The sequence below is a fragment of the Strigops habroptila genome, chromosome 4 (assembly GCF_004027225.2).
Source record: "Strigops habroptila isolate Jane chromosome 4, bStrHab1.2.pri, whole genome shotgun sequence".
NCBI classification, from domain to species: domain Eukaryota; kingdom Metazoa; phylum Chordata; class Aves; order Psittaciformes; family Psittacidae; genus Strigops; species Strigops habroptila.
In genome coordinates this window covers 64,662,383-64,686,452 of record NC_046358.1, presented here as the reverse complement: position 1 = coordinate 64,686,452, position 24,070 = coordinate 64,662,383, and the positions used below count along the sequence as shown (strand labels likewise).

The following is a 24,070-nucleotide window of genomic DNA, read 5'->3' as shown; positions in this document are numbered from 1 at the left end:
CCTCCCCTTTGTCCTGGAGAATCTGAGCTCCAGAGCCCCTAACCACCTCTCCCAAGGCTCTGTAGTCCTTAATGTTCTCCAGGCTACTGCTATCTGTATCTCTAGCACCCACATGGACCACTAGAAGGGGGTAATAGTCAGCAGGACTTACTAGAGCAGGCAGCCTCTCAGCAACATCCCTGATCCGAGCCCCTGGCAGGCAACACACCTCCCTAGAGACCGGATCAGGCCGGCAGATGAGTGCCTCTGTGCCTTTTAAAGTAGAGTCCCCTACTACTATGACCCTCCGCTTTTTCCTGGAGGCACCAGTAGTGATCCTCTTTACTGGTGCATCAGCAGGATGCTCATTAGGTGTGGTGGGTGCTTTCTCATTAGCCCCCTGCAGAACTGCAAAGCGGTTCTGGGTGGGGACATCAGATTTAGGAAGAAGCCCCTTGTTGTTAATTGTCCTCTTCCTCCTTTTTTAGTTAGTTTTTCTTGTAACTAATTCCCAGCTTCCTGGGTTGCTGCCCTCCTTTCCTATGTGAGCAATGCTGGACGCTTGCGGCCCCTGCACAGTTTGGGCCTGGAGCAAGCATTCCAGCTTCCTCTCAGCTTCCCTGGCATCTTTTAGCTCTCCAACAGCCTCCCGCAGCTCAGCCACCTGCTGCAGGAGGACCTCCACCAGAGCGCACCGAGTGCAGCCCTGCCCATTGCGCACCCTCGCCTCAAGAGGCCAGTCGAGGCACTTTCTACACTCCGAGGTCTGCGCCGCAGCCTCTCCTCTCATCGGCTCTGTCTGGGTGCCTACGCTGGCCACCGCCGGGGCAGAGCTCCCAGAGCGGGCCCTCGTCCTGAGGCGAGTGCTCACCATCCCGCTCGCCCTGCCTGCGCCAACTGCCGCGCTCCTGGTCGCCCGCGTTCCCTGGGGCGGGTTTTTCCCCACTGAGGGCTGGTGCCGCCACTCCTGGCGCCGCCCCCTGTGAGTCAGCTGCTCGCGTCAGCGGAGCTGCCGGCTCCTGGGCAAGTCCTGTCGAGGACTTGAGGCTCCCTCGGTCGCTCTTGCCGCTCCGAACTGAGTCTCCGGGGCGCTGTGCAGGAAACTAAGACAAGCAGTCTTAGTTTCTCTCTCATGACAGCTCATCAGATGGTCTTGGGAGAATTTAGTTTGAGTTTTGAACTTATTTTAGCTGCCCATGATCCTCTCACCTTCTTCCTATCTCATACTTGATTGTACATCTTTCTTTTACCTAAACCATAAGGTACTTAAGGCTAGTGTATTTTTTTATTCTCTGTACAATCTGGAGTGAGTTTTGCCGCCTTCTAAGCAAGCCCTGCTGCATGATCACTGAGATAATGTGTGGTAGAGGACATGGGTTGGTTATTTAGGGATTTCATGTTCCACTGTATCAGCTCCTGCCTAATGTGTGCTCTTTGCTTAAGCTTATATACTTTGGAGATGCTGTTGCAGTTGCTAAAGGGTTAGGGGGGAGATAACGAACCTGAGAAATCTTCAGTACCTGTGCTTAGTTTCAGTCCCACAGGCAAATAGTCTTTCATTACTAAAAGGAATAGATATGTGGGGTGGTTTTTATTTTTTTTTTCCAAGAAGTCTTTTGCCTAGTAAGCTGTCAGTAATTTCTTATTATATCCAAAACCACAGTAGCACCATTTTTTTATGCACTGACAGCTGTTAAAATCATCAGCTGAATTTAGCAAGAGGTGAATGGGACCTAATGCTGAGTCTGGATTTTGGAGGCTAAAAAGCAGTGTTTCATCTAGATTCACTCTGCTTATGCTCTTTTGAGTTCTGTGTGTTCATAAGCTTTATAAAACACCAAGGAATTCACTTAAAAATGAGGAGTTACTAATTATTAAGAAATTTTAAATGGATATACTTTCCTACCTTTTGCTATTACCTTTAACAGCCCTTTTAGTCTCAGAATAACATAACTGGAAAAATAGAGGATAGGACTGTAATTAACAAAATTACAGTCTAAACTTAATGTCTCTTTTATCAATAATCAAACACTGGTATTTAAAGAAGCTTTAATTCTGGATTTAATTCTGAGTTCTTTGAGAATTTAGAGCTTGCTTCTAGCATACTTTCTCTTACTGACTAGTATTGTGGTCTGTGGTTAGTCCTATCAAATGCAGTGATGCCTCTTGTAAACCAGACTAATTTTACAAATCATCCAAAGATAGAAATAGCAACACTGAAAACATCATATGTTTATGAGCTGCTGTGAAGCCACACATGACTGATAGGTGATTTTTTTTTCTCTCCATTTCATCAGATATAGAAGATCTTTGTGAACCTGAAAACGTGTTGCCTTGTAATGGCTTAACTGATAACACAATGCTCCTTGAACAATTAAAACACGCAGAACACAGAGCAAGACTTGCAGAAGCAGCCTTGGCTGTTGCACAAGAGGATCTTCAAAAAATGAAGTAAGTGTTGGAACTGAAGTTTTGGTGTTTTAATTTGATGTGTTCTACGTGAGGTGCTCATGTTTAAAGACCAACAGAAATTCAAAGAAGTGGTAGAATGTAACTATGGAATAGAACTCATGACTTTTGTTGGGTCCATGTGTTTGACTTTTATTGTGTAGATTATTAGTAAACATCTTGTAGGCGATTAGTTAAAACTGCACAAAACCTGCACAGATTGAAAGAGCAAAGTATACTTAGGAAAGCTAAATAACCATATGGCCCAGAAACATGTATTTTTTTCACTTTTCCATTAGTCTTGTAGATACCAAGTTAAACATTGAGGATGTATGCCACACAGAAGAGGGAGGTATTGACAAATTAAATATGTGACTCTCAACATTTTCAGAAATGGCTCCAAATGATGATTGTTAGTCATAGAATCCAGTTTACAATTCGGAGAAAACCTCAGTAAAATTAATAAACCAAGTTTTCAGCTACTTGTATTTTCAGTCTCAGATGTGGATTCTGTTAGTGATTTGGTGCACTGCAGTCAGGAATTGGCAGATCCCCGTAGCTGTACATGCTACTTCTAAATCTTGAGGTCTTCAAAATATGGATTTATGATGCTCATGGATAAAATGGGAATATAAACTTCTTTTTGGGTCACATAGGAATAAATCATGTACAAACTTGTCATTTCAAGATCACACTGATTGGGCACTGTAAAACTGAAATTGTGTGTAAGAGACTTGGAATAATTCATGTTCTTTTGTGGGCAAGTGGCAAAACCCTTGTTTTGTAAAATACATTTGAGGGTATTGTATGTTTTGAGAATAAACGCTTGATGTTACTAGAAACCAAATATACCAAAATAAATTAATGTATTCAGATCCTATCAGCTGTGAACAATTATGCCTGTAAAAAATGAAGTTTTGTCTTCAGCTGGGTTAACTTTTGCAAATAATATTTTATAGCTTACAGCACTTTTTTGATATCTGTGTACATTATGCATTAATTAATCATAAACAATAAGAATGAAATTTGTTGCTGTACTTGGAAAATTGGGTTTTCTTCTGCGTATTGTCTTGTACTCTTGTTCCCTTTTTCATTTAAAAGAAAGAAAAACTTTTTCAAGTAAGCAGTTGCAATTTCTCTTCAGCTCTAAACTTCAATCAGGCTTACATAGATTTCTTTTTGAGGTTAGTATATCAAATTATGCACTGTTGTAAAAGGCAGCCTTTAATTTTTCTTTGTCAATACAGGCTCTTCAATTTAGCAGGGATTGGCTGGCAGTAAAAATAGCCAGATGTAGATGCGATGAAGCAGCATGGGTTTTAATTTTAGATAGGTGTACCTGTTGCATTGTAGTAGTCTACGTGCTGTGATTCATAGTGATACTGATTCATGTTGGAGGTTACTCCACTGAAAGACACCATCAAAGGATGTTTCCATTCAGGCAAACCTCAGCGAAATAAGTATATCTTGGAAGCCTGATGTGGAGCAAGAATAGTGTACAGAACCTTAATGTACAGTAACCTGTTTTTTATATTATTTTCTGTCATTGTCCTGGGTTCAGCTGTAACAGTTATTTTTCTCCTTCTTAGTTGCTGGTGCAGTGCTGTGTTTTCGACTGTAGTCTGAGAACAATGCTGTGGCTTAAACCACAACAGTCATGAAATGGGTTTATACTGGTATGAAGCAGGCTGGTTGGCCGACTTCATCTTCTAGAGTTAAAAAAACCCAAAAAAAGCTAGATCCAGGAGCTTTGAATAGACTTCTAGAATGCTGAGAATTAAAAGGGGTACAAAGCAGAGACATGTAGCAGGAGGCCTAGTGATCTCTTGTTTCTCCCCCCTCTCTTCCCCTCCCCCTCCCCCCCCAAATGGTAACAGTGCTATAAATCAGGTCACCTTTAGCATTTGATGTAATTTAGAGATTTAAGAGCATGGTTTATCTGTCCTTTGGTTTTGGTTTTGGTTTTGTGTTTGTTTTGTGGGGTTTTTTTGTTGTGGGGTTTTTTTTTTTGTTTGTTTGTGGTATTTTGTTTTTTTTTTTTTTTTTTTAAATAAAAAAGCTCTGTCTCTAGAGTTTGTTGTGTGCTGTGCATAGGCTGGAGAAAGTATTGGCTGAATCCATTTTAAATAATTTTGAATTTAAAATCGGGTTTAAATCTTACAAAAGGGTAATTATACGTAATTGTGTGTCATAGAATCTGTTTTTTATAAGTTTCCATTTTTATCATTGTGATATTTGTCTAAAAGTAAGGAAAAAGCAAACTGTATTGTTAAAGAGCAATATTAAAAATAAGACCCAGACCTTACCTGTATGTCAGCAAAACTAGGAGGTTTCTGATATTGACAAACTTTTAATATGAATTTCCTTACCACTGTCTCTTTCCTATCCAAACCAGTTAAGTAGAGAAGTATTTGACATGTCAGGACTGAAACAGTGGTTTGGTTTGATTTTGTTATTGTTCTGTAAGGAAGGTGCTGGTAATGAGGTGCTACCTACAGCTTCTATGCATTAAGTTCCTATTTAAGGAGGTATGTCCACTGTTAAAGCTGAGCTTTGGCTGCTTTGGGGTAGTCTAGGATGCAAGTTCTGTTGATGTTGGACGGTAGACCTTACAGGAATACTGTCTGGCTGGAGCATGTTTGCTTTTTCTCACTTCATTGTGGTTATAATATGAGCTGTTTGCTTATTGTGAAAACACAAAAGCTGGCAGACCCCTTGATTTGTGTATTTTGTCAGCAAAACAGCTTTGAGAAATGGGAAGAGAACATGTGTGTTAGGAATGCAAGGCTGTGAAGGAGCAAAAATAAACAGCATGAAATTGAAGTAATACATAGGATTTTAAGCTGTGGTTTGTTTCTACCCAAATGCTTCAGTTTTAAAGCACTTTGTTCTACCTTCTGCTAGTCATGTGGTGGTGTATGGTTTGTAGTTCTTGTGCTCTTTGTATTGAGTCCCTATCTGCATTACACAGCCTAAATCACATGTCATTTTGACCATTGTGGTACAAGATAATTCCTCCTTAAAACCAGAAATGAAGGCCGACTGTTTCACTGCTGGTTTTTGCTGGTTAGAAGCAGAAAGCATCACTGCAGGAGGGTGGTGGATGGGGATCCACGTGTAGCGGCCCGAAGGGGTCGGCAGAGGGAGGTTGTGCCTGCTCAAAGAGGGGCCTATTATTGTCACAGCCCCTCTGCAGCCTGGTCCTTTGCCTCTTTGAAGCCCCTTCTCCCCCACCTCATTCTCGCCTCTTTTCTATGATCCCATAAACAATGTCTCAAGGGTCTATTTCAAACTGATTGCAGGCGATTCACGCAGGATTTTGTAATGAATGCAGATGTCGGGAGCAGCTCATCATCCAGCACCATTGCAGACCTTCAGGAGAATGAGGATGGCGTTTACTTCAGCTCCTATGGGCATTATGGGATACATGAAGAGATGCTAAAGGTTAGGAAGTCATCTCAACTGCATCTTAGTAGGACTAAAGAGGAAAGATGGGATGAAGTGGGCTGCGTGCCCATAAATATACTGCAGAGCAGCTGCATTTTTAACCCTTGCCATTCATGATAGGTCTTTTCCTAGTAGTTGGGTTGAGAGAATTTTTCAGTTCTATTTCGTTTACATAAATTCTGTTTACAGGAAACATTAGGAACATAAAATCATTTACAGATATGCTTGAAGATAAATTAGAATATGTGTAGCACAACCTTACCCTGCCAAAAGCAGCTTTTTCCGGGGTGCTTAAAAGATAAAGGATAAAATATGGTACAGTCAGTGAATGGTTTTCTGTAGTTTATATTCTCCTAACAATTGAAATTCGTTAGGAAAAACCATTTCCCAAATATTGGGGTTTCCTATTGCAGTAGGTAAATAGAAATTTGTTGGTATTTTTCAGTGTATTGATTACATGACATTGAACAGCTGAAAAAACTGTATGCTCCTTTTATATGATAAATATACACAATTAATGCTTAAAACTCTTCAAAGGCAAGCCTGTGTATGCCTTTTTAACTGAAAAACCCAACAAAACAACCAAACACAAAGCCCAACAATTTATATTTGACATGTAAATCAAAATCTCTTAATGCTTCCTTTCAGAGAAAGTATCATAGTTGTGAAAATCATGAACAGTTTTATCATTTTAATGCAGAAATAATTAAAATTCCTGCCTGATGTAGAGATAAAGTAGGGAGTTGTGAAGTGACTTTGTCCATGCAAGTAGCATGTAAAGTTTTGTGCTTTGTAAATAATTTAATGGCCTCAGTGTAGAAATACGCATGAATCTGGTAAGAATAGCATAAGCATGAGGTTAATTTCGGGAAGGGAAGGGTATTTTACTGAAGCACACACATTTCTGCAGAAGTTGATATATTCCAAAATGTATAGTCTAGAGAAATATAATTTGTCTTAAAGATAAATAAAAATGATAGAAGCTTGGTTTTGCAGTGGTATAAAGGTGTCATTTGAGATGTTATAAGCTATAGGATGAGGCAGCCTTTCTGTTTGCTAATAAATTTTATAATTCTGCATGTCTACACAAGGAGTTTGGGACAAAACTGTATTTTATTGGTTTCCAGGAATGTTTGTCAGAATGCTTTTAAGACTTTTGACTTTCCTAAACATGTGGAAACAACTGCTTTTTATCATCTGTGCATTGCATTTTTTCCTATGTGCTAGACTTTGAGTTTGATTTATTTATTTGTTGACATTATAGGAATACAGAGGCTTGCTATATTGAAATTAGTAAGGAGTTTTGCTGTATGAATTTTAAGCCTGTTTCTGACACTGTTCAGTTTTTCACTTTTTTTTTTTTTTTTTTTTTTCCCTTAGCCCTGGTAGTGATAGGATGAAATTTCAATTTGGGTGGGTTTTTTTCTGGAAGTACTTCAGAGAAAGGGGAAGAGTAGTGTTACTTTACTCTGGCCAAATGGCTAGTGTTTCTCTTGCTCTGTTCTTTTGTTCAAGAATTTCTTGACTATCATTTTAATGATTTTCCTTGATGTGTTATTTAAAAACAACAAAAAAAAAGCATTACATTGAGTGAGAGAATGGTGTTGGTGAATAGAGACACCTGAATGACAGAGGCTTACTGGAACAGCAGTGCAAAGAGTAGAGACAGCAGCTAAAATTGTGTTGATTAAGTTGGGGCAGTGCTGAGGCAGTGTGAGTGGACAGGGTGTAAAGCTGAAAGCTTTCCAGCTGACTGCTTTCTGGATTGATGCTGAACGTTCTGATTTGATTTTATTTTTCCTAGACTTTTTTGGTTGCTTCAGTAAATCCTGTTACATACTGCAGTAGAGGTGAACTGCTAAAAATAGTTGTTCTGAATATATCGTCATAGGAAACCAATTTCAAGGACCACAATTTTTTATTGATGTTAATTATGTATAATTTTCAAGTACTATTTTCTAAAATAATCCCTAACTGTTTCTTTGGACTCTGTGTGTGTGAGAGATACTCCTCCTAAACATAAGACTGGATTTTAGGCTTTTCAAGAATAATTTGGTTAGTCTACAGAATTTTTGTGAACATTTCCTTTGTTCTTAGTCTCTGTTTTGGATCTTGTTTTTCTAATGAAATAGACTTTGTTCTTTCTCACTAGAGGAAGTTCCTTTAGTTTCTGTATTGCTTGTAAAAATTCTTACCTGCCATAGTAGAAAAAATATTAACTCAAGTATGAGCAGTTGGATTTTACACTTCAGTGTTATTTATAGACGTATCTCTACTAGATGAAAATGGCTTAAAATTTTTCTTAGCTGTAACAGTTGAACTGCAACAGCAATTCCAAACGCTATAGTTGGCTGTCAATTTGTGTACCTGCTGATGCATATTAAGAGAATCAATGTTTTAATAGATTACCTTGCATAGAGCTATGCTGCTAGCTTTCATATACTAAGATACTGTAAATGTTTAGTTCTGTGCTTGAAAACATTCCAGTTTCTTGGGTTGTATTACAGTTAAATTTATTAATTGTATTGGGCTTTCATAGAGTGGACTGTACAGCTTCAATTACTAGCTTGGCATGAGGGTTGCTAATTTGCACTTTGTCCAGAAATAAGAAAGGTTAATCTGATCCATACCTTTTTTTTTCTTTTTTTTTTTAAGGAATCTGTGTGTTGTAGGATTGTCAGAAAATAAAATGAAACAAATCATTTTATGAGTTCACGACTCCAGTTTTTACCATTGTATGGAAGGTGGTTATGTAGAGTTGATGCAGTATTGCCACTCTATTACTGCTCTTCCTGGAAAGTGGTGGAGAGGTATTAAGAACTTTGAAACACCCAAAATCAAACACAGCAGGTCGGGAAACTGCAAACTAATTTCTTATTTTTCCCCGAGAGGCTCAGCTGGCTGATTTGCAAAGACAATAAACTCTGGAAAAATATTGTATGGGAAGTGTGACTGCAGAGTCCTTATAAGTACAGTAGCCACAAAACAGCTTTAGGCCAAGTTGAAAAGCAAGTTTTTCAGCATTTTTGAGCAACATGCTGTACCTAGGTAGAAAAAGTGAACCCTTTTTTATTCTTTAAATCATAGGATAAAGTGCGTACAGAAAGCTATCGTGACTTCATCTGCCAGAACCCTCATATCTTCAAGGACAAGGTAGGTGGAATAGCTCTGAGAGTACAATAATTTCTGCTCTTTATTATTTTTTAAGTGGTAGAAATCCTTCAGTTTGGCGGCTACTTAGCTTTGGGAATGGAATATCACACTGACAAGATTTGATTTAATGTCCTCTGGCTTTATGAGGTGGTAGAGTGCTATTCAGCTGCTGGAGGGTGCGAAGTGCTGATAACACAACTGCTGATCACTGTTGTCATTGCTCTGTGTGCCATGTCGAGGTGTTCATTAATTATGTTGGTGGGGTTAAGCTGAGCCTTTCTTGTCCAGTATATTAAGTGAGATCTACCTTAGAGGGCCTCTTTACTAGTAGTAAAGCACAAATTTGTGCCTGATATAGTACAAATATTTTAGAAGCACTGTGTAATTAGAACTGGGGAGGAATTCATGTGCAACTGATTTACTTAGTGTTGTTGAGTCTCTCCAGACTTGGTTATTATCAAGGGACTTAGAAACAGGAACTAGTATTTCAGTTCCAGTGAGGAGTGATTGCAGCGATGTTTGTTAATGATTTTACTGTGGTTGTGATCCCTGCACAGTTATGATCCTTTTGGCTTCTGTATTTCTGCTGGCTATTTCTGCTGAGTTTGTTGTGATTTGAGTTATGGTGAGCAGCCTTCTGTTCGGGATTAGCTTTGCTCTACTTGGTGCTTACCATTCTTAAGCTGCATATGGATATTTGTTAATGTGAAACCAGGATGTCTAGGTTTATGGAAGGCAATCATTGTTGATTTTTATTTTGGTGTCGATTGAGACTTTGTTAGTAAGTCATAAGGCTTCAGAGTCGTCGTGGAAGTAATAAAAGCGCACCCATCTGAAAATTCCTCAGCTGGGAATAGTGCTAGATGTGGTTTTGTCCTAGGAGAGAGGTATTTCAAGGTAGATAGTGCATACTCTTTGTATGGGATAGGTAGGTAGTGCATGCTCTTTGTCTTACCTCATGTTTTTTTCAGTGTTTCCAGCAGAAATATATAAGGAGAATAGTTTTCTTCCTTTTTTGCTTCAATCCATGTCACAAGCCTGTTTCTACTAAACATTTCTAAGCTCTTTAGTTATAATGAGAGAACAAGCAAAAGCGTTGGAAGAACATTATGCTGTCAGTTACTTCCATATGGTATTCCTCCCTAGAAAACAATGCTTTTTGTCTTTCTGAAAGGACACTTGTGTGGTGGGTTGGGAAGAGTTTGTTCAAAGAGCTCCATTGGTCATACTAGCTTTGGATGCAAATCTACAGTATCCCAATGAGGTGTAATTGCATGTTAACAAATGAGAACAGAATATCTAGGGCTTCTTATTGTGCATACTTGATTCAGAACCAGCCAGTTTGTTCTCTCAGTTTCCAAAAGCAATTATCAAACCTTGAATATCAGTCCTGCTTGCTGCCTTTATTTTCAACCTGTCAGATGTACTTGAGATGAGAATAGGACAGTTCAGGTTACCTAGCAGGAGTGGTTGAAGTGGCCTTACTCAGTAAAGGAAATGTGATCCAATTTAAAGCAAGAGTATTTTTGGTGAAAAAAGAATTGGTTAGAAAAGCACTATTGCTGTGCTTATTTTTTGTTGTAGAATAGAAGTCTAGGCAGGCATCAATGCCCTATCAATGGGGAAAGAAACAGTTTTTATACATTTTTCCTACTAAAAGTTCATTGCTGGAATTAATTTAATTGGTGAAAATACCTGACCTCCTGCTTTTCTGAATTTGAAATAATTTTTTTCTATTACTAAAAGTAGAATATCAGTTTCGGTTAGACAGCAGAGAAGGGTGTGATGTTGTAGTGTGTCATGGTATAGTCAAATGGCCAGTCCAGGCTGCTCCAGACCTCTGGTGAGAGGCCATATATGATCACTGCAAGAATGCATTAGCCATAGATCCTTGTCCTTAGGCTAATTAGTGATCATTCTGCTTGTCTTTCTGTTCCTCAGATGTGTTCCAGCTTGTATTTTTTCTCTCCTGTGCCTTTTTCTCCACTCCTATCCCCTGCCTAAGGCCAGATGAGTTCCATCTGGGTTTTTAAGTGACCAGGGCAGCTGTCCAAAGTGGTGTCTGTTTTGGTTTTTTTCCAATTTGTGGTGATTGCTCTCTTCATGCAACCGTACATCAAGATCATTCCTTAACAGAGGTTTATATTTGGCTTTGATTTCCAGCTTTCATGGCTCAGCAATTTTTTAAACTACCATGGGTAAAGTGTTAGAACAGATGATGCTAAGGGGTGTGAGATTTCAGCAGTTGCTGAATCACGTGGATTTTTACCTTCTGTTCCTGGCTCCAGGAGACTTCAGCCTAAGGATTTCTGTAGCCATTACATACGCACATGTAACTTGTGAATGAGTTGTAAAATTGAATCCTATTGGAATGTAGCTGCAAAGTGGAACAAATAACTCTGTCCACAACTTTCATAGCCAGCCCCTACACAAGGTGCTCTAAAAAAATCATAATGCTTTTTTAGTCTGATTCCAAATTGTAAGCTGCTCTATCAAGGCAGATGGTGGTCAACTTTTTGGTCATTGCTTCCCAGGACACCACTGCAGAAGCTTACTTATACTGTGCTGCCAAGAATAAACAGCTATTTTTATTCATGTTGGCTTCAGAATCATTGTTCTGTAACCAGCATCAGAACACAGAGACTTGTACACAAGGGAAAGTAAGCAGACCTGGTGTGCAGAGCCTTCAAGTATTTACTTAGATATTATTTGTCAGGTGGAATTTAAAAGTGCACATGCATGTTTTTGTTGTGCCAAAGCAAGTAAATGTTCAATAGCTCATAAGCTAGAAAGTTTGTCAGGAGGGGGTATTACTGCATTGATATATTTGTAAAATGGGATTAAAATTCTCAAGTGTGGGAGTGATTTGATGAGTTCTTTGGAAAAAGAGAATTAATGTAATGAAAGCTGTGAGGACACCTTTTACTGGATGCTGTGCTAAGGAGAGGCAGTGAAGTAAGTTTTCCTTTCCAATGAACTATTTTTATGATAGTAATTCTGACTCAATTTTTTCATCTTAGAAGCCTTCTAGTCAGTTGTGCTTACTCTCTTGTTTAGGTTTCTTGTATGGGAAAAGTCTGTCTTCACAGTTCTGATTCTGTTAATGCTTAAATGCTCAGAGCATTTTGGGGTTTAGTGCTTAAAATTTTTAACACATTAGTAAAGTGTAACTATATTAAGTAGAAGTCTAACAGTAAAAATGCTGATGATTGTTAGTGATTCACTGATTAAAATTGCTCAGGTTATAATTTCTTGTTTTTCCTGTCCATGTAACTTTTCACTTACTGCTCAAATAATTGCTTGTGGTTGTTTCCCATGTGACTGAATTAATCTGCAACTGGAACTAGTCTGCTTCATTGTCTATCTGTAAAAGGTAGTGGAGGGTGTGGAGTTAGAACTGCAGTTTGATTTGGATATCTCTGAGTCATAGAATCATGGAATGGTTTGGATTGGAAGGGACCTTAAAGATCATCTAGTTCAAATGTAATAATAAGACGATGTTACCTTTTGTTCCTCCTGTTAGAGTATGGTATCTCCCTGATGTAGAAAGATATGTAGGAAAATCAAGCAAGTGAAATAAGATGTTTATTTTTACCTCTGTATATTTGTTTCAGGTGGTTTTGGATGTTGGCTGTGGAACTGGAATACTCTCCATGTTTGTTGCCAAAGCAGGCGCAAAGAAAGTGATTGGAGTTGACCAATCCGAAATAATCTATCAGGCCATGGACATCATTAGGTAGGAAAAGGATGGTAAATAATGCTGTAAAAAGTTATTAAAACCAACCAACCGAAAAAACCCCAACCAAATGCAAACCCATTTTAAGAGCATGCACACATACACATGCACGTAGCCTGCAGAGTCACTGAGAAAAGTTTGTTTCCATCAGAGATGTTGAGTGCCATGTAAACCGTCTTGGAGTAGTTTAGGGTGGAAGGGCCCCTGGGGGAGTGTGGGAAATGCATCTGTTCCATCCTTCCATGTCAGAGTGAGCCCATAGGTGGCCCAGATCAACTTAAGTTCTGAACACTGCCTCTTCTGTCTGAACTTCTGTGGGAGGTGTCTCATTTGACTAGCCTCACTCTTTGTTTTAAACTGCCAAGTCATAACTTCTATTGTTTCAGTCTGTCTGTTACCTCTTATCCAGCCCCTGTGATAAAAGAGATTGGCTCTGTCTTTTCACCCTTCTCCTAGACAGAGGCAGACATCAGAACGCCAGCCCTTAACCATCCCTTCTTCAGGCTGAACAAAGCCAGTTCTCTCAGCTTCTCACTGTGTATCATGTGCTCCAGCTTCCCCTCATCTTGGTGTCCTTCACTGGACTTGCTTTGGTTATGTCAATGTCTTTCTTGTGCTCTGGAGCCCACAGCTGGCCACTCTGCTTCCAGATGCAGTTTTGCAAGTGTCAAAATGAGATGAAAGCTCACTTTCCTTGACATGCTGCTCCCCTCTTGCATATACGACAGTAGACTCCTTTTGCTACCAGGGTCCGCTGCTGACTTACGTTCAACCTGTTTACCAGGCCCTTTGTCAAAGCAGGAACAGTGAGCAGAGCTGATTTCTGACCAGCAGGAGCCCATCTGTACTGTTTCACGGGGTTATTCCCACTGAGGTGCAGGTCTGCGCCTTTGCTTTTGGATCGCTGAGGTTACTGTCAGCCCTTATCTACAGTCTGTGGTCCCTCTAAATAGCAGCCCTACCCTCTAGCATATCGAGTGCTCTCCGCTAATTCAGCAGTATCCACAGACCTGCTGAGGGTGCATTCTGTCCCATTAGGTCACTGGTAAAAGTGTTAATTGGTGTCAGAAATAGCATTGAACCCTGAGGGACACCTCTGGTACTTGGCTACCAGTTAAACTTTGTACTCCTTCTCTCACTTCTTGTAATCCTCGTGATCTAGGCAGCTTTCTTCCCATCTGATGGTTCACGTATTCACTCTGCATTTCACTAATTTACCTATAGAGGATGTTAAGGGTGACTGTGGATATATGTGAAAATGAAGCAATGGCACTTCTTAGAAAGGATTTCCTGGCATGAAATAGGAGAAAAGTAAGTGTAAACGTGTACTGTTGATAGCTGAGGCATGTAGGGCTTTTTGTTGTGATTGTTTTTGTAAGAGCAACTGTGGAAAAGAAAGTCCAGGTCAATACTGAAGAATTTAGGAGTGACAGTTTTTATCGAAGCTGGTGTTGTACAGAAATAATGTTGTCTTGGTAAAATTTTTGGGTTAGATGCCACTTCACAGTAGAGATGCAACACTGCACGCTTGGGTACTGTAAACTTCTCCTATTGAATAAATGCCTGTTTAAGAAAAGTACCATGTTAAGCATTAGGTGCAATTTAGATTCAACTGCTTTTGGCACAAGAACTTGTTCTCTAAAGAGAGCTTTTCTCAGGAATCCTTGACATCTCTAGAATGGTCACAAATGTGAAATAGTGTTTTATTTCTGATGTACTAGATGACAAGCTTAGGATTGTTCATTCCTTCAAACAAGTGCACAGAAAGTCCTTTATGTGTTAGTTATACATGGAGGAGGATAGAAGTATCAGCCAACATGTATTACACTTGGTGAGGAGAAGGGCAGGCCTTTAAGAAAAACAACAAATCAAAACTCTTAAACCCTTAACAGCGATGAATTGCCACTTGGAAGTACACAGTGAACCATCAGTGTAAGGTACACCTTGAGAGATACCTTCAGCTGTAAAAGGTTCAATGCACATTAAAGTCTTCTGTTCATTTCAAAATTATTTATATTTGTTTTTTTAAATCTCCTTTTCCTAAAGGAATAAAGCTGACAAACCTGTAACAGAGTAACGAATATTTATTGGAATACTAAACAACTGTGTAGATTAAAACCGTGTATTGCATTGTGCTTCCAGCTGTGATTCCAGTGTGTGCTCAAAAGAGCTTTTGTGCCTCCCAGAATTCAGGATCATTTCTAGCATGTCCATGACTAGAAACAGCGCAACCCATGTGTGTAAGTGAGCTGGAGTAAGTGCCTGACTGGCATGATTATTTCCCAAGGTTACACAGTAAACTTACCTGTAACTAAGTGCTTGCCTTTTTCTTACTTTGAATGGCTGCCCATAAAATTTCCAGCACAGTGATTGAGTTGATTTTTGTCGTTCATCACTGTTATGCTAGAATAGAAAGTTGAATTATACTTCCTAAATAGCATCTGATCAGTTTTTCCTGCAATGTGTGAACTACATAGGTTTGTTCAGGGCTTTTTTAATACCTTACAATTGAAAACAAGTATGTAATGAATTTATTTCCTCTCTTTTGTTTTAAATGATGTCCTTGCATGTGATCATCTAGGAAATTATCCTGGAATCGCTTTTTGTCCTTCTTGAAATATGGTTGTGGGGGATATCTCTTTAGCATTTTACTTCTCACTTGGAACTTCAGGGTTTACTTCTGTTTACTGCATTAAATATGATATTAGTGATGAACTGTTACTCTTCTATCAGAAAACTCTCATATAGAGTGTTTAATTGATGTTTCCAAAAGCCCACATGTTCAAGTAGCCCTTTGACCCTTTCCTTTGCCTCCCTTCATTCTGATTGTTTTCCCATTGTCTTCTAGATTGAATTTTTAATGTGGTTACCGGTCTGCACATTGAACATTCTGTTGAAAGCCAGACAGAATGTGAGAGTAAGATATCAGGATAGGGAGGGAAGGGGCAGAGATAAGAACTGCCATAGAAAAATAAATTTCTTGGGTGGAAATACATTTCTGCCATCACTAAGGATAGCTATCATGATAATGGTATGTGCAAGACAGACTAATATGGTTTGCCAAGAAAAAAATACTATATTTCAAACATTTACATATTTAGTAATTTCACTGTCATGCAGTTTTTTTTTGAAAAGGTGTAGTCATATCACAGGACCTTCCTCTTTACACAGGATGGTGGTACCATTACTTGCACATGAGGTGTAATACCTGATGACTGCAGTTACTAAACATTGCAGATGATTTTGGCCAAAATCACAGTGGGAAGGATGCCTTTATTGTGGAATAGCTGTAATACTGATCTAGAGGAAATGCTTGTTCTCAGTGACTTTGCAGCTAGTTTTAAATAAAAAAAACAAGTCGTGCAAAACAGCTTTGTAAGGAAGTTAATTTCCATTGCTATCCTAGTGTGATGAGTAGGCTCTAATTACTATAGACTACAGGGGTCAAAGAAGGAGAACTGGGAACAAGGAACTCTGAAGAGAAGTGTAATTTTAAGTTGTCTTTTTCTCTATTTTCCTGGTTTCTGAAGCTTACACGTTTCCACACACAGCACGTTGGAGGTATACAGGTCCACTGTCTGCCATCTCTGCCTGGCACTTAATCTGCTGCAGTTTTTTGGCTACACGGAATCATTCCCTCCAAAATATAACTGAGAAGAGTTAAAATTAAGTTATTGGGGGGAGAAAAGCAAAATACAGACATCATTCTATCTTTCTTGACAGCATGAATTAGAAATAGAAACTAATTTGTTGATGTTGTGACTTGCAGATTAAATAAACTTGAAAATACCATTACATTAGTCAAAGGAAGAGTCGAAGAAGTAGATCTGCCTTTGGAAAAAGTGGATGTGATAATATCTGAATGGATGGTAAGGAGCATCAATATTCCATTCAGGACATAATTGTTTTCAGGAAAACTTGTGATTTTTTTGTTTGATTTAAAAATGATTCTCTAAGTGATGCTGTTTTTTAACCAAAAATATATCATGCTTGCAACAGTGTCCTTGACAGTATGTGAGAAGGGATAATGGTACAGATTATGTGGTACTGGGGTGCAATTCTTGATCCCTTTTGTTCATGCTCTTTCAAGTCAAGGTTCTCTAAGTACAGTTGAGCTTTTGGGTACAGCAGTAAGTTTCTGTTATGTAGTAGTTAGCATGCAAGTCTACACAGTACTGTATGTAATATACAGTAATTTACTGTACTATACTGTAATATACTCAGTATTGTAGCTGCTCAGGCGAAAGTAACGGAGAAATATTGTAGTAGTCATCTAGCTCGATCATACTAATGAGTAAAATACCTTTAGTCTGCAAGGACAGGTAAAGACTATCCTGATTGTGTGGATAATGGGATAAGGAGGTGAGGAGCATACACACTGGGAAATGTGCAAATACATCTAGAGCTTGAAAACAGCATTACTATTCAGTGCAGTTTTTTAGTATAAGAATGAAGTAACTGATTTTAAAAGTACATAATGAAGATGATGGCCAACAGGAAATGCAGTGTGTAAATGAGCCATTTTTCTGGAATCCATTGGATTTCAGCTGTTTGCCTGTAAGTTTTCTTTCATATTCTGAATAGCTGAAGGAACTGGGGGAGGTTAGTCTTGGTAAGAGAAGGCTTGGGTGGGGGCCTTGTGGCTCTCTACAACTACCTGAAAGGAGGATGGAGCCAGGATGTGGCTGGTCTCTGCTCCCAAGTAACAAGTGGTAGGACAAGAGGAAAAGACCTCAAGCTGCACCAGGGGAGGTTTAGACTAGATATTAGGAACAATTTCTTCACTGAGAGGGTAATCAGGTATTGGAACAGACTGCCCAGGGCAGTGATGGAGTCACCGTCCCTGGAGGTGTTCACAAATCGTGACATGGTTTAGTGGTGGACTTGGCAGTGCTGGGGTAAAGGTTGGACTTGATGGTCTTAAAGGTCTTTTCCAACCTAGTTGATTCTATGACTGTTAGACAGTTGTGCTTGCTACGTGCCATTGATCCTAATGAAGAAATATTTGTGGCAAGACCCAGTGCCAGGCTGAACTTTGTAGTGACTGATTAAGCCTGCTCCCTATCAAAAATACGGTAGGATACACCCCTTGTGATGTTTTTTGTGGACTTCTGATATTCCTCCTGATAGTCTCCTCATGTTGCAGACCTTCAAAAAGCACTTCAAAATATGGGGTTTTTTCGTGCTAGTTCCCACTGTTTGGACTTAATGAAGAATTCTTTTGTCCGTCAAATTTAAGATCAGTGATGGAAACTTACATTCTAAATTACTTGTTTTGTTGTAGTTGTTTTATAAACTGTGGCTCTTCTACTATATACAGCATCCTTTTTGTGAGAGTGGTCACATGTCCACTGTGGATCATAGAATGATAGGATGGTTTGAGTTGGAAGGGACCTTAAAGATCGTCTAGTTCCAGAATCCATATCTATCTAACTAGCTTCCAGGTAAAGGTGGAAATGAATTGATTGGTTTTTTTTTTCTGTGGGTTTTTTGTATTATGTATTTCAGTGAGATGGAAAGCTGCAAAAGTTTTCCCTTCACTACTATAATGAACCTTATTTGAAACATGAGCTTCATTTAATGTTGAGGTCACTAGTTTCAAGGAAGGCTTAAGCCATTGGCTTGAACTGTTGGTTTAAAAATAGTGCATTATGGTTGGTGATTTCTGACAGGATAGTGACTTCACTAGAAATGTAATTATAGTTCTTTCAGGGCAACTTCTGATCGGTTGCGCACCAAGAATAATGTTCCCCAAAACGTAATTTCTCATTCTGCAGCCCAAGATTTGCTTTTGAAAGCAGCTTAGGTGCTGAAGAGCTTAAGTCATGTTGTAAGTCAGTGCCTTTGAGGCGAAGTAAAGAATTTCAAAAGCAGATCTTGGAAGAAGTGAAGTATTGAATGTTCCATGTTTGCCATTTGTGTGCTAATTTACCTTGTAATGTCATAATTATACGGACATGTGCATTTCACTTAATTAGGTATTCTAAATATTTAGCAATGTTAGCATTTTTATAGGTTGCTGCAATACGGAGATAAAGAGGACAATGCTGTGGTAGTAAGATTGATAGCCAGACAGTGTACACACTGTTCCAGCACTGTCCAGAAAGAACATTATATTGCCTAAATGCAAATGAAGATTCCTCTTTGTCTGGCTTTCTTGTGTGAATTTGCTTTTTCTTTCCCTTCCCTACATGATACTGACCAGTGTAAAATGTTTTGTTATTATCTGAATGTAAATGCTTGAAAATGTTGCAATTGTGAAACAAAAAGGAATTCAGTATATGTCAGATTTTAGCTCTTTATTTAAGAATCTGCATGAATTAGCAGGAAAATTCTAATGGTAACAGTGTTCTTTCTTTCTAACAAAAATATGAAAAGTTGCTGTTTAGAAAGCAAACTGCATTTAGATTAGTAAACATCAAACTCTTTTGTGGAGCCACAGCTTTGTTTTGCTTAGTACAGAGCAATGTTTAAGACCAGTGCACTATAGGCTGCTTTTTTGCCCCCCCCACCCCCTTTTTTTTTTTTTTTTTGAGAGCTGTGTTTGGAGCATCAGAAAATTAAAAGCAAGTGTGAATCAACAGAGAGGAAAAATACTGCATCCCTTAGAAGTGTTTCTAGAACAGGCTTTTTGAAAAAGATGGCACATAGAACAGAGTATTGTGAAAGGTACAGTGTTGCATTATGAGCCTCTCCAATGTAATGGTTTCTGATCCATTCTGTTAATTGTGTGATCTGTGACTTGCACAAACTGCTTGTTGTGCCTACTTCTTTCATTTTTTAAATTTGTTCCCTCCAAATGTGCAAATGGGAGAAGCATCTTAAATATTACACAGCAGGTAGGGCAGTGTGAGTGTGTGTGTATACATGGAGTCAAATTATATTTAGCATGTGTACTTGTCACCTTCCAAAATAATATTTTTCCATTTTAAATTCATCTGGATATGGATTTGTCATGTTCCAGGTTTAGATTTGTCATGTTCCAGGTTTAGAGGTTGAATGATGAGCAACTCTCTCTTCAGTGACTTTATTAAAGCCTATGAGAGAAATTGGCAGTGGTCTTTTAATATTAAGACATAAATGTGTTGTTTGAGACAACCGAAGTATGTGTATTTGACACTGTTAAAATTGGACAATAAGCAGGAGATCTGTGTGATTGTGTATGGGTAAAACCAGTATGTGAATGTCGTGGTTTAAGCTGTTGAGAAAGACAGTGGAAGGTGTGATGAGCTGTGAGCTGTTCTGTTGATGTCCAAGAGGTAGATTGCTGAAGTTTGAGGACCTGTTGGACTACCAATGACCCAGGTAAAGCCACCTATTTAGACTGTTTTGCCCCAAAGACAGCTGTGCGTTCCTTCCAGCGAAACATTGAAGTGCACAGCCTGGGTCAAGGGCTTCTTGTGTGCTGTGAACCAGCAGCACACAGCAGAGCGGGTGGACCAAAGAGCAGCTTCACCCAGTGAATTACATTGCCTTCAGAAAGAACACAAGAATGGCCAAGTAATAGCCTGTTCTCCTAACCAAACTGATTCTGTAAGTAGAAGGTCTTCCAGTTCTTTGAGAAAGGTTGTCTGAATACAGGAATGGGTGAATTTTATGTAAGATCTCGCTGCTGGCCTTGTTTTGTAGAGGTTTCCCTGTCCGAGGTTGTTTGATACTCTATAGCAGGGCTGTAAGCTTCTGGTGCACCATCCTGCTTGGTTGCCTGGAGCTCTGATGTGTGAAACTTTTGAAAGCCTTGGTTTGTGGAACTACGGATTATTGTTAGTGGTTACAGGTACCAGTCTCTAACATTTTTTTACTTGTCTGCTTGTAGAGCATCTACAAGCAAATTATCTTACTTTCTTATTCAAACTGCAGACTTAACATGAATGATGTTTCTAAGCAAAGGTACAACTATTTGTGTACACTGCTTCATGGCAATCTCAGCTGCAAATCATTTCTGAACACACATCAGTGATTCCTTTGCACCTTGATGTAAGGGATGAAACCCCTTGTCAAGTGATTTGACCTGAAAACAGTTTGCAAATGCTCAGATTTCATCTGGGGTTTAGGATTTTGACTTGGATGTGCTATTGTTTGTACTGATGGTGGTAAAGTCCTGAGAAGATGTATACACTGTAGACTTGCTCTCAGTCAGGATCACATTTACACATTCTCTCTAGGGATACCAAATTTTAAGAAACAATAATGGTTTACTGTATTTAGAGTAATTTTACATACAGCATGTAAGTTTGAAATGAGAGCTGCTGTGCAAAGTGCTGAAGCTAGTTTTTGGTTAAATTGAGTGCCGGGCAGGAAAAGATTTGCTATAAACATGCCAAGGTAGCTGTGTTATTGCACATGGATTTTGGTAATGTAATTGTAAACTTCATGGACTGCTTATTGAAAGGGTGACTGCAGAAAAAAACAAAGTGGATGTAATGCTTTTCTGGAATGTTCTTACCCAGCTGCATCAGTGTTGCAGGTTTTTTTCTCTGTATGCTTTCCCTTCCTTTCTCTAGCTAAGACTCTAAAGCTAGAGATTGAGTTTAATTTGCTTGAAAAATATCTCCATTTCTTGTTTCTAAGGGGGATTACTTTGAGAAACAATTGTCTGAGATAGTTGTCTCAAATATGTTTTTTGAGTACTGTGCATACTCATAAATTGCTGTTTTATGCAGTGCTTTATGATACTGAATATGCAGTAGAGTTTTACACGAGGAAAAGAGGTGGACTCCAAGTTAAAATAAACCAATGTTAGAATCCAGTACTCTTGTCTCCTAAACATATCATTGCTCAGGCAGCTAATTTATTTCTTTTTCCTTCCTTTTTTTTTTTTTTTTTTGTGTTAGATAATTCTGAAGTGATACCAGGATGGGCTGTGAATGGGAGTTATTCAGGATCTGGCGAAAAGGACTAGGAAGTGAGCATGTCTGAAACACTGCAACCATCTTTTCTCTCCTTCCTCCTTTTCCCTATTTCTATGACAGATATACAGTTCTGGCTTTCTTTGAATGCTTATTAATCTTTCTGTAGTCCTAATATTCTCTATTGTTTCTGTTAGTATTTGGAGGTACATTAGTGTTCTTATGTAAAAATGGAGCTTTGCTTTTTTGTGTTTTTAACAACACTCTGTAAAAAGCATATGAAGTAGCTGAATGCTTTAATTTCCTTACATCAAAATGGGTTTTATCAAGGAATTGGTTCCTGCATGAATTATTTTTTTCCCAACACCAGTAATGGGTATCACTTTCCTGTTCTTCAGATCTTCTCATTTGGTGTTCTCACTCATAGTTAAGAACGCAACAGGGTGTGCATAATAACAAAGTCAGGCTGTGGTTTTGAAATGTGTGGGCTTGCTCTGTCAGTAATGAATTATTTCCATTTTTTTCTTTTTTAATAAAATCATACATGAGAGATCAGCATGAAGGCTGGCTTACCATGAGGGAAATGGTGCTGCACCACAGCACGCAGAAGAGTTTACGTGTGGGTGCTGCTTCTCATTTAAATGTGCCACAGGTTTGGGGGGGGTGGTGATTTTGTAAAATAAAAAGTAATTTTTCATAGAATTGAGTGGGCAGCATCAGTTTTGCGCATCTGTTAATAGATGTTTATATTTTAAATCAGAATGCGTTGTCCAATCTGTTTTACAATACCCTCTGTAATGTGTTTTACTTTGTAGTCCAATGAAAACCTTGCAGTTAGGAACTTCAGTTTAAGAAAATAATGCACTTTTTTGTATTGATGGGGACTGAAAATGAAATGTCCATTCTCTGGGCCAGAGATTTAATAGCTGCTTTTTATCTCTTTAAATATTCAAGTGTTGAGCCTTACTGAATCTGGTGGACCAGACCAGTTCAGTTATGTTACATCAAATAATATAAGGGATCTTCGATGAAAGGCAGGGGGAAGCTCCATACTTATTCAAGTAGATACTACTTCTTAATTCTATCCTTACAAGTTTTCTCCATTGTACTAAAAATTCTGCTATGTCTTGCTATTGTAAGCATGCTGATACCACTTTTTGAACTATATATGGCTTTCACCAATAAGTAAAAAGTAAGTGAAGAAAAACCCAAGTTCCACCACAGTGTTTGATAGGAACAGGTAAGGGAACTAGAAGAGCCGTTTTTAATCTCAAATAATTTGTTTTAAACAAAGCATTTTTCTTTAGTATTCTCTGCACAGTGTGATATGCTTTAGGATTCAGTGTTCTGGTGTCTTGAAACTTTTAAAGAGCTTAATCTCTTTTTCTCCATGAAGAATATCATGTAGAATACTGAAGCACTAATATAAAAAGAACTTCCTATGCTTATATTTTAATTAATTGGTAAAAGATTTTTATGTAGCTTTGAAAATAAGTATTAGTGCTGTAGTGTATTTGAGTAATAGAGGAAAATTTAAGAATGGGAGATATTAAGCCACTAAAGTCTTTTGAGCCTTTTACAATTCTGTTAAACTCAAAATACAGATATAAAGGATATTCACATTCCTCTGGATTCAGTTTGTCAGTGGGCTCATGCATTTTGATAGCTGACTTCTTGGATGGACATGATGTAGGACAGATGTATGCTTGAATGGAATAACTCCATGGTGCTGTGTGTTTCTGTTCTGTCCAAATCTCTTTATATGTGTGTTTGTTGTTAGCTGGAGAACAACCGTTTCTTTTCAGCTTTGAAAATATAAAAATAAGGAACTTCATGTTCATTTTGAGAAAGAGAAATGGCCAGCTTTTTAGTAGAAAATGCATATGACAGCATAACACTGTAAGATGTGCTCTGTATTCAGTTTGTCTTTAAACAGAGAACATGTCAGCTTTTCTGTATCTTAGTTTAGCCACTACCAAGACTGAAATATTAATATGCTGCTCACAGATTTGTATGCCAGAGATCTCTTTGCAGTAATTAATTTTTGAGGATGCTCATACACACTTAAGAAAAAACAAACCGCTGAACGTTATTGGGGTAGAAGCAAGAGTACCCCACAGCATCACGGGGAAGAGACGTCAGGTATCATTCTCTTTCCAGATGGCACCCCTACAGGTGAGGCAGCAGGCTGTGAAATTACGTTCTAAATTACACAACAGATGAGCACAGCACACTGAGCAAAACGCTTTGGTATAAGTGATAAATGAATTAATTCAGTACCATTGGCAGCTTATTGTAACTTACAGGAATGCTATAAGGAGTTGAGGGGAAGATAGAACTGGGATTGGAAAGGTCAGGGAAAGGACAGTGACAATTTACTGTATTTCTCATGAAAAGTTGTGTTTTCCAGCTGTACTTGCACTTGTTTGGCAGACGTAGATGATGGGCATTTTAGCCA

The 24,070-nt window shown here is 38.7% G+C and overlaps 1 protein-coding gene across 9 annotated transcripts in view; it reads left to right on the top strand.

Annotated features, from left to right (window-relative positions):
- PRMT3 (protein arginine methyltransferase 3) overlaps window positions 1–24,070 on the top strand; it is a 67,801-nt gene that overhangs the window by 7,972 nt on the left and 35,759 nt on the right. For all 9 annotated transcript variants that reach the window (XR_003990880.1, XM_030482001.1, XM_030482000.1 and 6 more), the window contains 5 exons: window positions 2,277–2,430; window positions 5,730–5,871; window positions 8,962–9,027; window positions 12,642–12,763; window positions 16,533–16,632. Coding sequence is in view for 8 of the 9 variants with exons in the window: in XM_030482001.1 (XP_030337861.1) it covers window positions 2,277–2,430; window positions 5,730–5,871; window positions 8,962–9,027; window positions 12,642–12,763; window positions 16,533–16,632 (584 nt within the window). In the remaining variant the exon portion in view is untranslated. The remainder of the gene's footprint in view (window positions 1–2,276; window positions 2,431–5,729; window positions 5,872–8,961; window positions 9,028–12,641; window positions 12,764–16,532; window positions 16,633–24,070) is intronic.